Source organism: Necator americanus, chromosome I, assembly GCF_031761385.1.
Source record: "Necator americanus strain Aroian chromosome I, whole genome shotgun sequence".
Classification (NCBI taxonomy): Eukaryota; Metazoa; Nematoda; class Chromadorea; order Rhabditida; family Ancylostomatidae; genus Necator; species Necator americanus.
Genome location: NC_087371.1, coordinates 27926083 through 27941382, shown reverse-complemented (window position 1 = coordinate 27941382; position 15300 = coordinate 27926083). Strand labels below are relative to the sequence as shown.

The 15300-nt window shown below is 38.4% G+C and overlaps 1 protein-coding gene across 2 annotated transcripts; it reads right to left on the bottom strand.

Annotated features, from left to right (window-relative positions):
* Positions 1-559: 559 nt before the first annotated feature.
* Positions 560-15189, bottom strand: RB195_007084 (uncharacterized protein; the record flags this gene model as incomplete). Of its 2 annotated transcripts, XM_064180517.1 has the most annotated exons (27): positions 560-706; positions 762-923; positions 1644-1811; positions 1870-1939; positions 2862-3009; positions 3078-3282; positions 3392-3488; positions 3542-3683; positions 3744-3822; positions 3895-3975; positions 4116-4197; positions 4499-4642; positions 5397-5503; positions 5561-5698; positions 5753-5863; positions 6653-6756; positions 6870-6964; positions 9356-9471; positions 9777-9889; positions 10847-11023; positions 12145-12288; positions 12543-12671; positions 14267-14449; positions 14527-14602; positions 14656-14770; positions 14864-14944; positions 15146-15189. In XM_064180517.1, the coding sequence occupies 27 exons, from the start codon at positions 15187-15189 to the stop codon at positions 560-562; spliced, it is 3258 nt and encodes a 1085-aa protein (XP_064037382.1). The 2 variants fall into 2 exon arrangements, with proteins under 2 accessions (XP_064037382.1, XP_064037383.1); XM_064180518.1 differs by lacking the exon at positions 5753-5863.
* Positions 15190-15300: the final 111 nt, after the last annotated feature.

Sequence of the window (15300 nt, the reverse complement as noted above, 5' to 3'; positions counted from 1 at the left end):
AGACCCGTAAGTGGGAAGAGAAAATATAAACCTCACATATAGTAGCCATTCTTCTCGTGTTTACAGGATCTTTAGAAAATTGGTGAAAATGTGTGTAAAGAAGCTTGAGGATTGAAAAGTGAGCATCCTTTAAAATCGAAAAGGCTCTGCTCATGCCAAGGAAAACTTATAAGTTAGAAGAGAACGCATTCAGGACATATTTATTTATTATTAAGGTAGTATCAAAGTAATTCTAGAGATCTAGACTATCAATTATGACCAGCATCTTTTTCGGCTGAAAACTTCAGAAATGCAAGAAAAGTGCTTTAGAGTATGAATTTTTGAAGAAATACTCAGTGATTAAATGCAAATGAATGTACAGAGATTACAAGGTACGGAGAAATGCGCAAATTTATATTAAGTGTACTTGATGATTTTATGGGAGTGAAAGACTGATACATGCAATGAATTTCAAAGAAAAATAACAAAAAATGCGAGAACAAAAAGGAACCAACTAGGATGTTCTCTTGAAAAAAAAGGGTATTCGAAAGAGTACGGAAACAGTGCTCACTCAGCACCACTAATTTTTGCAATTTGTTGCTTCTTTGCTTGCCTTCCTTCTTGTTGCAACCTTGATTTGTTTCCGAGACTGATGAGATAATTTCCATAAATCGAGAATCCCGAACAACAGTTCACGCCCTATCTCTTTAAGATCCTTTGTACCGATCTGAAATAATCATGCTTGAGGAAGGAAGAACTTTCAACTGCTCACCTATGCTTACCTGAAATCCTTTGTATGCACCAGTTTCGAACCCTGAATATGTTGATTCCATTGTGTAAGCTTTGTTTACTCCAAACTGTCTCCATACGGTTACTCTGGCTGAGGATTCTTTTCCTTTTGTAATTCCGAACTGACAAAGGTTGAACGAGAATGCGGGTGATCTCTGAAGTTTATGATTTGATGACATCAAGGTTGGTGATTCGTGGTAAACGCAAGACCGTTTACCACGAATCTGGGATTGTACGGATTTCAGGTGGAGTATCCGTACACGGAGTCGTGTATTATGGAGACCGGAGTGGTTCTGCTCATCTCTCCCTGAATCATTGCAAGCAGCCGGCCCCTGAACGCTGTTTTGTACGATGCCTTCTGTTGCAGCGTGCCACACTTGCACGTGTAGCGTCCCTTTCTTCCTATCGGGGCAGTCCGAATTGATTTTCGACGAATCGCAGGACGGAGGCGGCGCAAGGGGTGGAATGTTGCAATACATGACGTCCTACAGTGAAATCCGCACCACCTCAGATTCGTGGTATGCTGCCTTTAAGATGTAGATTGAAACCAGCTTCAATCACCAAATCAAGAAAAAGTATATCCTGAACTTCACGAAGACATTTACTTTCATAGTTTCACCAAGCGGTGCAACAAAAAGAAAAAAGAAAAAGTATTTTAAAAAAAGCTTAAAAAATTGACTGATGACTTCTACATTTTTCCTTCCCAACTTCTCCGCAACACAAAATGTTCCAGTAGTACCTTAGTTTTGCATTACGGCATTAAAACTGTCGATTACTTTCTTTAAAAAAAAAGGTCAAAAAGCTCAAAAACCTTTTCATTCGACTCCACGCAAATCCCAGGACATTTTAAGCGGAAATTAGATCCATCAGCGTACCTGCTCCATAACCTCTGGCAATGTCATAAACTCGTAGTCATGATGCATGGTCTTGTCTTCGTCACGCCATGATTCTTCGGGGTTATTGCCGAACATGAAAACGTTGGCCTTGCGAGAATGACCATGCAAATCAACAAAGACGAATGGTGGACGCTTTAGAATATCGCACTGGAAAAAAATGACCATTTTAGGCATGAATCAGTGTCTTCGCATTCTTTCTGCTCACCATGTACTGAATTATCGCCTTTGAATGATATATTTCTGGATGCAACATCCGGCTAGGTTTGTCCCAAACTCTGAAAAACATAAATTTCTACTGTACGCTGTCGAAAATAATATGATATGAACGAAAAATTGTTGTATTCATCTTTGTTTTTTTTTTCACAAGAACCACGAATATACTTATTAATACACATTAAAGGAGTTACATAGGTTACAGGAACAAAACGGTACTACAGTGCACACATAGTATAAGTTTGCATCAAAAAAGATCACTCAGGATTCGATTGTGCAGATCAAGAAGTGAAATATTTGGTTGTAAGGAGATAAATGCAGGTTTTTGGCCTGCACCTTTAGTGTGACATCAGCTGAGAACAAACCTTATAACTGCCAAGAAAAACAAGTGGAATCTACACTCTACAATCTATCTTCCAATGCGCCCTTCAAAGTTCGTCGTTCAATAGGAGTTCAAACGGCCAAGAATAAGTAGACTATAACAGTACATTAAGGATCCGTTTCCGATCATTTTCTTTTGAAGAAATGGATTGAAATTGTTCCACTGATGGTAGAGGGAATGCGAGTGTGAAACAGAAAATCTACTACTTGAGTATCTGATAGAAACTTAAGAAATGAAACAAATTAAGCAGTGCAAGTTTTGTTTCAAAAATTTGTAAGGTAAATCCCAGCTTATTCAGGAGGAGGAGTTGAGGAATTAGAAAGAAGAAATTGAACGTGGAGCTTACAGAGATCACTCGCAAGCAATGAACATTCTAACAAAAATTCCATTTCAACTTTAGACTCGTCGTTTTTTCTGTACTTAAAACGGGAGGCTCACTTCACTCCATTGAGGGTCATCATTAATTTGGCCAAAAATGTGGTAGGGGAAGAATGAACAGAAGAAAGAAGCCTATCAGTGAAATGCTAGCAAGAAAAAAAAAACTAACAGCAATCTCTTAACTCACAAAAACGATACCGCAGGTAAAATTCAAAAGAAAGCACCTATTCAAATCGACTCCAGAAAGAGAACATCTATGGCTGCCATTAATTACTCCGTCTGGATTCAAAATGGGAACGATCTTCAGAACAAATCTAGATCGCAGTTCTTCAATTCGAGGATCGACTGACGTTAATAGTGATTCAAGAATACCTGAAGAAAGCTGTGACGCGGGAAAAAACCGGAAACAAAAAAGACACTTAAGTGCAGAACGCACTTACCATGCATCATCCAGCTAGAATTGCTTTCTCCTGGATGCACTCGTGAACTCAAAAACACTATATTCTTCTTAGTGATTTGTTCTAAAGATCCTTGTGAGGTGACAGTGAGTAAATGCAAAGGATTTCCTCCGAGGGATTCCCCTAGGGCATCATATGAGTAGTACAAATTCGACGGTATTAATGACAGACATCTCGATATGGTTGTCTGAAAGCAGCAGAATAAGTCTTGCTCCCTAAGAAGAATCCCAGTTTTGAGAATTCGTCTATCAAAAATTGTGGCAGAAATACGACTAAAAAGAGAAGAAGACGCTGACCTTTAAATAAGAAAAGGTGTAAGGGAAATGATAAGCGAAGTAGCATATATCACCGTTGTTATGAAACGTTATGTTGAACCGAATCGAGTAAAATCCACTAAAAAATTCCTTTTGTGGCTCTACAAAATATCCATTACAGTAAGAACGCACCGTTTTCTAGATTTGCTTTCTTCTTCTTCTTTCTCATTAGGAGTATATAAGTTACGATAGTAACAGATGGAATCCCCTGCACGCACCCATCCGCCTCGACCAGCGAGAGCATCACGAACGGAATACATAACCGGCTGCATACCTGAACCAAAGAACCTAGCAACCGGTGGACATCTGCACCAACAAAAACCGCCAGCAGTACCTTTACTGTACATAGAAGTACTCTTCAAGCAGTTGATTATTTCAAATGTGTAATTAATGTTATTTACAATATTTGACACCTAAAATTGATGGAAACAACATGGGTACAAGAAAATAAAAACGATTCGAACAATTAAAATGCAACAACTAACTTCAAAATAAAACCACTGAAAATGCTCCTTTTTCTGGTTGATATCAGGAGATAAAATTAGCTCGTAATGAGTAGGGCCAACCTTAAATTGACAACTGTTGAGGATTTACGATGAATTCCCATTATTCCCAATTCCCAAATGAATGAAATGAATTCCCAAATACGGATAAAAATTCCCATGCGAAGCATGATCCTAGGAACAGGAAGATGTCGAATGAATACCTGAGTGACTCTACGCAGATTTCCACATTCGAAACGACTCTCAAAAAGAAGATGATCAACATTCGGATCAACACGGCCAACTCTGGAACGAGAAAGAAGTCAGAATAAAAGATCGGGAATAATTATCAGCCACGAGAAGAGACACAACCCGTTGGTGACTAACATTCCATCTGGATCAGGAAGATCATACACGAAAAAAATCGCTGTCTAAGATAAAGAGTTCTTAAAAAAAATAGTGAATAAACTTTTCGATCAGGACCTGCTTGAATTAGACATACAAAAGGATGCACAATTACCTTCTAATAGTTATTTCATGAGTCATTGCTTATTACAGAAATAGCGGCTAGATGAAGTAAGAACAAAAAGCAAGACTAGTTTCTTACCTAGCAGAGTCGTCGTTGGAGAGAACGACTGAAGGTGTTCGACTTGTTTCTTCCTCAGTTGCAAACCGATCCAAATCAAAAACAACACGATATCGGAAATCGTTGCTTGTTCGAGCACGAGCTATTTCGTGAACAACCAACTCTCTAAAATAAATATGTCATCTTCTATTTCTACGTGAAATCGTGCAGCAGTTAGTCCAGATTATTATAGATTGGTTGGTAGGTGTTGAAACATGGCAGATGCATTCATCATAGTTTCATGAACTGTCTAGGTTTGACCAATTAATTTATGAAAAGCAGTGGGCTGCAGCAGAATCACTAATAAGCAGATAAATGGTCTCTTCATCAACTTATACAATGAAAACGTCTGTACATCACCGTAAGAGAACCATCGCACACATTTAGCTGTCAGAGATTGTCGCCTTCCAAACTTAGTGATTGCTCCTCCGTTGCGCTAGTTGTCTGAGGGACGTAAAAATTATCGTCCAACTATCACAAAATTTACTTTGACTAATTATCAACATACCACTACAAAACCACTGACGTAGTAGTTCTTACTGCTATCACATAGCAAAAAGAAAACGAATATTGGTGCAGTTGCGTAAGCGACTGAGCATGAATAAGATAGAAGGAGCGTAGGTTAGGACCAAGAAGACCCTCGCTAACACCACCCATCGGTGCAGTTCGCGGTGGTTCCTACCCGATCCCAACCGATCCTAGTTCCACCGCGCTGCTTCGGTGGCAGCTGCTTACACAAATGCACCGAGTTTCATGGTTTTGTCTCGACTGTATATAGCAAACACTGTGAAAAACAAAAAAAAAAAAACCAAAACTGTATACAAACAAGATCTACTTTACTTTACTTTACTACTTTATATATATTCACAATGGACTATACCTCAAACTGGTCCTACTGTCACACAACGATTGCCGTGGCATGTCGACGTCAGGGTTCTGCATTTCCGGGAAAGCAATTTTTACGAACGGGATGACGGATCGAGTAGTCTGGAATAAAAGAAAGAGATGGAACGCAAACGAAAAGCGCTACCATAATAAGTATACCTGCGCATTCTGTTGAAAAACTGTTTGATGAGAAACGAACGCAGTACGACGTTTCGCTACAGCACCATGCTGATACTCAACAAAACAACATTTGTATGGGTCGAGTTCAGAGATTTTAAGCTGAGTACGAGGGATATCCTGAAAGTACAAGGAAATGTAACAAGCCTAGTAGATGCCTATCAAGAATACAACCATCTTTCTTCTCTTTGAAGCAAGCGACGCCATCTCATCTGACATTTTCTTATAGCTGCTACGAACTTGAGCAAGTAAAAAATGAACAACATCCACTATGATAGAATGATTCTGATATGAATCAGTGTCGTTCCAAATGCTTGTTTTCAATTTCACTTCAGATGTGTTTCTCATTTTCACGTGAAACTGAGTGAAACTGGGTGGCTATGGAGAATACGAAACTATCACTAATTGCTTCGTTGATCGGCGTATTTTTGGCAAAAAAAAGCGCATGAAAAGCACTTGTTATGGGGTGCATCTAATCAGGCTTCACAAAATCAGACCTCACTTCAAATAAACCCTCGTTAACAGGTTACGATTACGGTAGCAGCAGCAATTTTTCATTTAAAGATTTAATCAGTTTTAAATTCCTATCACTAGGTTTTATCCAGACTCAGCGACACGACGATCTGTAAAGTGATTAATCGCTTGTAATGAAATATCTCCCAGACTGTCACTGCTTGGCGATCTTGAATCTTATCAGAATTGTTTCAAAACGGCAGAAAACAATGCACTTGATGAAGCATCATATCCCCAGTCATTTACATACAACTGTAGAAATAGAATAAATTTGTGGAAATTTCAATTTCTACAACGTCTAGAAATCAAGAAAAAAGGCACGAGAAACAGTTTCGGTTGTACCGTCGCCTCTTCCCGCAATATGTTGTATCGTTAGGGATTGCGGTGCAATTAAGGCCGTTTCACAGTGGATTAGTGAGAGGAATTGAGGGTGATCATGCTCGTAAACTACACCCTTACTTTGGGAGAGGTAGCAACGATAACGCCAATTTTGTAGTGTGCTGCCTTTAAACGTCAAACAATGCGGGTTTGTAGCAAACGATTTTTACAGCTGGTACAGACCTCTTTCAAACCATCACTTTCGTAGTCCACGTCGCAAATAAATTCTTCATCGTCTCTGCGAAATTCCGAAAACACTTCGTCCTCTTCGAAATCTCCATCTTCATCTGAAAAATGTTGTTCATGTTATTTACAATCGGCCTCAAATAATGAGCTCAAGGAAACATTCCACATAGGATCAAAAACGCGGAGAAATAAATGATTGTATTCAAATACATACCACTGCTTTCCGCTTCATACATCTCGACAGATTGACCTGCAGTTCGACCACAGGAAACATCTGTTCGGTGTTTTTGAGGTGATTTTGAAGAACGTCTGGAATCAGAATTAAATATAACCGGAATCGTTGCACGACCACACAGCACAACAAAAATTATATGAATCTCATCAAGGAACAGGTAGTTACTACTTCTCCATTTTTAGTTAACGTCAGTTTAACCTGATGAAAAAGAGTAAACTCTCATCTTCTCTCTGTTTATGCTTGCGTGAGCTTTTTCGATGCTCCTTCATGTATTTTATGGTTAATACCAATAGATATCTAATAGATATCTGATCTATACATATAAGCAGGGGATGAAGCAAGTTAATGGATTGAATGAATGGGACTTCTTAATAAATGTAATGAACTTCCACTGAAGAAGTAATATTCTTAATTTGTTGTCAAAATGAGACAGAAGAAACAGTAGAGAGTTTTAATTGATTTCCTTGAGCTGTAGCCAAGATTGATATTGGTCATTATTAACAACTAAGATCGAGGCGTATAGAGAGGAAAGGTCGAGGCGTATAGGAAAGGCTTTAAACTATTGTCACACAATACTAATCCGAGAGTATAGCATGCAGAACACCAGAATTGTTTTAGATAAATACCCAAAGTCCAAAAAATGAACGGAAAGGGTGAGCGCTTAGCGATCACAAACGAGCAAGCCCCATTTCAAGACTCCTGCGGGTTTTGATTCACGGAGCGGGCTGCTACCATCTTTGCAAAAGACACTGTGACTGCTAGTTGTGGTGCGAAGTGGTCAACTACGATATTGTCTGCAAGCATATTGGTTCTAGCAGCGGCAAGCACAAAACGGCGGTGTTCACCTACATTCACGCTTACTCTGGACTGCAGATACACTTTGGATGTGAATGCAATCGAAGTGCATAATATCTTGATCAACAATGCCAAAGTTTATAAATTTAGCACATATTTGGACTTATAATATCCACTTTAGTTCCAATGCAATGTTTTAAGGGAAGCATATCTATAATCTCCCTAGCGATGCAACTCACAACCCAATAAAACACGAACAACCCCGTCTTCGTCCACAGTCCGCAATCCAACTCATATAACTCAAATAAGTAGTAGAGGCTGTCTCGCCTGTCGCCTCGATGTCCTTCATTTTATTCCCCGTTATTATTTGCATCGTTGGGATCACACAAGGATTCACTCCACGCACCTTTATTTCAATTACAAGGACTCATTGAGCTTGCTCATGTGTATACTCGTGAACTACATCATCCCTATCCCTATCTATTCGCGTAGGAATACCAACAACGCCAATTTCGTGACACGTTGCCTATACTCTTGCCAACACTCACATTAATTATGCGGTCAATTGTGATAAAGTCACCACATAACAACTTCAATGGTTCGGATTAGTCTTTAGTAATCTTTACTACAATCGTTGCCTTTTTTCTTTTCCAGGTGTTTTAGTTTTTTTATTCTCCTTATTCTAATTTCCCTCTCAAATATCCAGGTTTTCACTTTCAGAATCATTATAACGTAGTCATCACTTCAAATCGATTATGCCTCCATGTTAGCATCAAAGGTTTTGCATTTTCATTTTTGAGAATTCTAAATATCAATTAGCTTCACACGTGGTGTGTTTGGATGCTATTTTCCGATTTTTCAACGGATAGTGGCCATTAGATCCAAGCTCCGTGGTTTTTCAACATACTTTGGATCAATAATAACTGACTGTCGGATGATCTACGTTAATTTTTACAAAGTGGCCAACAAGATTATTGTAAAATTTTCTCCTCAAAAATCTAAATAGGTCCTCTTAGTGTTGAGGTTTAAATTACATTGTAAAATCTGAGTCCACTATAATAGAAAATAACGTTAAAAAGTACAAAATTGACTCTTCAAATTTACCAGAAGGCATCTATTCAGGCATAATCGATGTTGTAATTACCAAATAAGAGTTCCAATCTCAGCTACCGATAACTGCCCCAATGTGCTATAAGTTTGGTAGTGTAGGTGTTAGTCCCATTCTTATTTTAAAGGATGAAGTGTCTGGCGTTGATCAATCTTGGGATGCGCCACCACGTTAGCTTCAATTCAGAATAGTTTGAGGTTTACGAACGCGTAACTGGCCTATATAGTGGCTTGCGGTGGTTAGCCGATGTGTCAGGTCAGTGTTTTTGTCCTCCAAGTCTGGTACAAAGTTATCGACGCCGGAGGGATGAAAGGTGATTTTGATGAGCACTACGGCGGATTGGAACCTAGATAGATCGTGCAATCAGCGGAACCTCTAACCGCTACACTACACCCGCCGCATTCCTACTTTGGTAACAACCCGGAACTCCATTATGCAAGTTACAGCATGTTCCCAGAAAGGATCCAAGAGTCAACATCCCATTAAAATGATCATAAGATGTAAACTAGTAACAAAGGCGTGATGGAAGATCAAAAAGAATTGTCAACTTAAAAAAACCAACCTTTTTCTCGTGGGGCTAGCCAGATTTGGTAGAGTGCATTTGAAAGGAAAACATCTACCAGCAATAGGAAAACAGACTGGAGGAAGACAGCGAAGGCAGAGCGCACAGAGTGAATTCTGAACGACGATATTCGTGTTCTTATTTTGTGGCAATTCACACACACATAAGCACAGCTTTCGCACATGAAAGAAAACGAGCGAATAAAAGAAGTGTTAGAAGATCGGCGGGTATTCTATCTGCATTCTAAACAAGGTTGAACAACAAGCAAATTCTCTACGCTGAGAAAAAAAAAACAAGGTAGGATAAATAGCAATTTTTCTACACTTAAAAAAGCATATGAAATTAACTCCTACACTCTAAGAAACTACTCTAAACAAAGAATAAATATGTTAATATTTACACTATAGACAAAGTAAAATACCTGCAGATGAGAGGCAGTTGATGACAATATGAGATCTTCGTTCTCGAGCTCGTTCATGATTTTTTCGCTCAACGCCAACACCTCACAAGATATTAGTTGTGCCTTGGCCCGCTCTACGATGGAGGAATGAGCTTAGATCAGCTGAGCACATACGAAAGCAAAGGATAACGGCTGGCATTATCCAACATTCACTGTCCAAAAACTTTAAATAGTTGTTTCGTCAAAAATTTCCACCAAAGAAATTATTTGGAATGCTGATTCAATTGGAAATTCAACGGAATGACTGTCATCTTCCTAATCATATCCTTGACTATCAAAGACGCTTTAATATTCAAGAGTGTCTTAGGATTGCGATCATTTGCACTTGATTTTCTCGCAAATTAGAAATAGACACATATAACCTTATTGATATCCTCTTTCATCAACAAGAATCCCAATGAACTATCTTGGACTGCATAAATTGGAATTTTCCTTTCGAATACCAATGGAAATTTCATGCAGCATAGATAACAAGCACAAAAAATACATTTATCAGTCTCAATGAACTTTGCATTGGGGTTCATTTAGGATATTAATGACAGATGTATTCTATTAATGTCGCCGGGTAACAACATTTTGAGGAAAAAGGCACCCTCTGGACTACCTTACATCCGGAAGGTTGAAGTTTTCACAAGAAAACTTTCAAGCATGACCTTAATTTTGTTATTGTAAGAAAAGGTGTACGCAGAAAGGCCTAGGAAAGCTCAGAATGAAAAATTAGGCGGAAAGGTCTTTAGAATCGTGATGCGTTCAACAAAAAATAGCTTCTCGGTGCAAGATGCATGTTACATTGGTTGTCAGGATCGCAAATAATATCCTCCTCCTTGCAAACAAAGGCTGATGAGATTTCAAGAGATACGGTTCGGAGAATGTCGAATAACTTTTTTTTTTCTCGTGAAATTGCGTTCCAAATAGAAATAATGGTAAAACTGTTGTCAGCACCACAAATAACTTCACATAGTGAAACTTCAGAGACAAAAAAAACCTAGCATTTCGGAGCAGTATATATGGAATAAAGCCTACCGACTTACTGTTATTAGAGAGTAGCCTGAGCAAAGCAACAGAAATGAGGCAGATCTCGGAATGGATCTCGGCCATGGAACAGTCGTGATCACGATTGTTCACTTTTCTCCTCCAGAAATGTCGTTCAATAAGAGGGACGATATAGCCGATGACGCTCTCTCCGACAAGATGAACTCGAGTTTTTCCTTGAATAAGATCGTTGCAGTGTATAAAGTTACAACAAACATGCGCCAAACTATGGATTGTCCTCGAAATGCTCATGAACCGTTACCACAAAAGCAAAATCACATCATAGGCTTTCTTTAAACGCTGTACATTTTAGACCGAATCATCTTAAGAGTAATTCTGTCCTCTCATTGATAATCAAAGTAGAATCCCTCAGTTTGAACAAAAAGCAAGAATATATCCATTGGATTAGTGATGGAACAGTCAAATTATAGTTAAGATCGTTTTTTTTTTAAGATCCCTTCCCAATTCAATAACATTAGTACTAGCAAATGAAGGATAACAAAAAAAAAGCTCCAAAATTCCACTTGCAAAGTTTTCCCTTTTTTTCTGTCTGAGTGACTGGTCTGCTTACCTCTGTAGATCTTTAAACTTGTACATTTGAAAAAAAAAACTATCTACTCAGTTCTACCGATTAGTAAAGGATACATACCTAGATCTGCGAGCTAAGTAGGAGAGAAATCGTAGCAGAAATCGACTAGTTTAAGGTTCAATAACAAAAAGTTGACACTTGATGTTAATAGGATGATTGATATTTTTCACATACCGTGAAGCAAAATACGATCTTAGGTGTATCGGATTTCTATTGAATTCATTAATATTTTTATTTTGTAACGTTGTAATGTATGTTTAAATAGAATTTCTTTGAAGGAGTTATTCATCAAGCAAACTTCCCGGATCTCATTCAAATACAATCCTTTACACTAATGTTAGAACATGACTAAAAAACAAATTTGGATCTTTTACCTGGACCTTCAAGAAATTGTTTCTTTGCGAAAAAAATCCCTACCAAATAAAAAAGACAAAACTTAATTAAATGTTTCTACCGACTGAAACAAGAAAGCCGAAAATAAGACTGCAGCAAATTTTCTCAGCAAGGAACAAATTTGTGATCATCGAAAACGTTCTTTGATGTTGTCAGCTGTCTCAAAGAACGGCCTGCTTCCCCCAACAAAAGCTGTTTACTCACGAGGTGGCACATCTGTGATAAGTAGAAACCAAACGCACAGCCATTACAGTGCTGGACAAACTGATGTGCACACAATTACCAGAACTCTCGAAGTGAACTCTCAAAACTCACGATTTTTCGTGATGGAGAAGAGAACTTCAAGATAGCGCGCAAGGAGTAAACATTGCGCACTGTCCTTCGCTTTTAACGACGAGATTCGAACTAGAAGACTTGCAGTAAATCCGCGGTGACGTCCAGCCAATTGTGCATTTCTTGCTGAAACATCGAAATATCAGCAGATCTAGTTCTACAAGAACTTTAACTGAATTCGGAATTCCTCTCTTAAAGCTGGATTACCTATCATTAAAATGCGTTCTAAAAATTCTAGTGATCTGTCTACTTTTCATTGTAATACATTATAATGCACAAAAACTAGTGGACTTCACAATCTGCTCATATCTCCCTAAAAATCAATGGATGTGTTTTGTCTGACGAAGTATCACTGCACATTTTTTGTTAAAGTAACTCACGTGATCGCAGCGACCGACATAAAAGCCTGGCCATAGTTAAACTAAGAGGATCTTCACATTCGCTAACCATCAATGAACAAAGCATCTGTAGCACTCCACCAACGCGAATTTTTAGAGATAGTCGGCAGTCTGAATGAAAAAGCAAATATTTACTGGCATTGTAGTAAAATTCGTAAGATATTATCCTGGGAGAGCGCACTCTGTAGGCATGGCTGTGAGAGATTGTTTATACACGAAGTGAAAAGAATGCAATGTGGTTACGGATTTGCAGACAATAAAATTTGAATCCGAAAAAATTAAAATCCCATCTTTGTAGCTTCAACAGAAGCTTCGAATCAACGGAAGATCGATAGCAGCCAATACAATACCACATACTGGTACTCTACGTACTCTAATTTATTTTACTTTTCGTTAGCCGCAAGAACATTGTGGAACACAAAAACTTTCATGTGCTGGCTGTCACGAATCACAGCAATGGGGAAATGTGTAACAAATGCTGCGCACATGGAACAGGGATCCGAGAATTATGAGAGTGGTGATATATCCTGAGAAAAAAAAAAACCAAGAGGGAATTCATCGTCGTCTTATTTTTCACTCCACGAAATCCCAAAATTTGTTTTTGCCTAACTTTTGTTCAGTTGCGCTACTCAACGCGCTAGTCAGAATATGACATCCACTTCCAATTCCAACGCCAGGTTATTCCAGAGTGAAAGTTGGACTTAATGCTATCGCCGATCGCAAACTTCCCAAGTAAAACTTTATCAAATATTAAAATTGGGAATTGAGGAGATCGTAAAAAGTTTTCAGTAATAAACAAACAATAAAAATCTTATTACTGCCCTTCTTGCGATTATTGTTTAACATGGAAAAACATATAGTGGATCGAAAATTCGAATGACAAGACAAGTCTCAAGTGCACATACTTATTAAATCGTCAATAACTTCAACATTCTATTAGTTAAAAACAACCTTAAAATCTCATGTCGTACGCATGAAGTCGTAAAAAAGTTATGACCTTTATTCGGGATGCTCAAAATAGGCACATATCATTCGATAAAGTTCTGCGTTAGAATATTAAAAAGCTTTCAAACGTTCCCATTTTTCTTCATAATTTATGGCCTTCTTTCGCGGTCTGAGTGTTTATGTTTTGTAGCTCGCACTGCTTACCCACTGTTTATACGTTAAAAATGCTATCAATGCGAAAACCTGGCGACTGGACCTCGCATTCATTTGTGCTGCTAATAATACATTTGATGTAAGCTGCTGACCAAAGTAGAGAAAGCTGTTTATCATCGCCAACATAATTTACAAATATCGTCCGCTTCTATTGTAAACAAACGAATTGTAGTAATGACCAAAGGTTTCTTTTCTCAATTATACAAAGTTTACAATCATATGAAATATTGAGTGAAAAAGTGGAAATGATAGTCCAGAACAAAATATCTATCAGTAACGAAGGCAGTACACGCTGCAAGCGGAATCGGTGTCTCAGACAAGATCACTGGAATGAACTAAGATACCACTTTTAGATCATTAGAAGTAACAAGTGCGCACGTAACAGAAGTTCACACTGTTATTCTCAATGATCTGAAAGCCCAGGAACAAATATCGGGGATTGGAATTACATTTTTTTGTTTCTAATAACATATAGGAGTTTGTTATAAGAAACAACGGGGCCACCCATCCTTCCCTAGTGGTGCCAGTAAAGAAAGAGAAAGACTTGCCTTTAGCTCCAACTGCAAGTACAAGCGCAGCAACAGTGTCATCAGAATTTTGAGTCGCAGAACTACCGTCTGTTCTTGCGCAGTCTTTTTGAGAAATAACGTCTTTTAGACGAAAACGTAAGGTACGCAAGAGAACAGACGTTGCATCTGCTTTTATTAGTTTCCGATGTCTCTTCTGTCGACCTAAACAGCCTTTTACTAGTACATAAAACTACTACAAATAGAAAGATCCAAAAGAAATTTGTGCTTGTTGAACTTACATTTGATAGAACCAACACTGATTGAATCATGAATAAGTTTGCATATCACCGCAAGGCATAAGTCATCTGTGCATGCCTAAGATAACACTTACAAAACAATAATAAACTCATTAATGGAAGTTGAACTACTTCGAGAGCTCCAAGCAAATTCCTGAGCGGATCTCCGTCCGAAGAGCGTTTCTTTGGAATGTAATATTCGACTGCTGTCGAAGTGTCAGCGGTTCCACTCCATACTCGATTGAGACTGTAAATCGTTCATATAGCATTTTGGGTAGCAACAACTCATCTTACTTGAAAATTTAGAATTCAGATCAAACATAAGAAAGTTTGCAATCACCATTCAGCTAGCTTTCTCTGATCTTCAGTGCTTCTGGAGATACAAGCATCAACAACGGATTTCACCAAGGGCAACAAATCTCTGAAAAGTGTAGAATCTTCTAAGTGTTCAGAATTGCCGAGTGACTAAGCCACTTTTTGTTTAAGTGTGAGATTATGGTCAGGTGGTCCTATGCTCAGCCCTCAATCCACTTCACGTGTACTCCCAGCAAATCTTTGATTTAATCGAAAACAAAGAAAGAATTCTGGACTGTCTACGTGTATATAAACCTAACCAATTTACCTATCCTTCGGAGTAGATCCATGGCCAAAGCCTCGATTAGACATCGAATACTGAACTCAACCAAAGGACGAAAACAACTCCATTCTGCTTAAGCATATTATCTTCTATGATCACACGCAAATGAAGAATAGTATAACTCAAAAGTATGTGTTCGG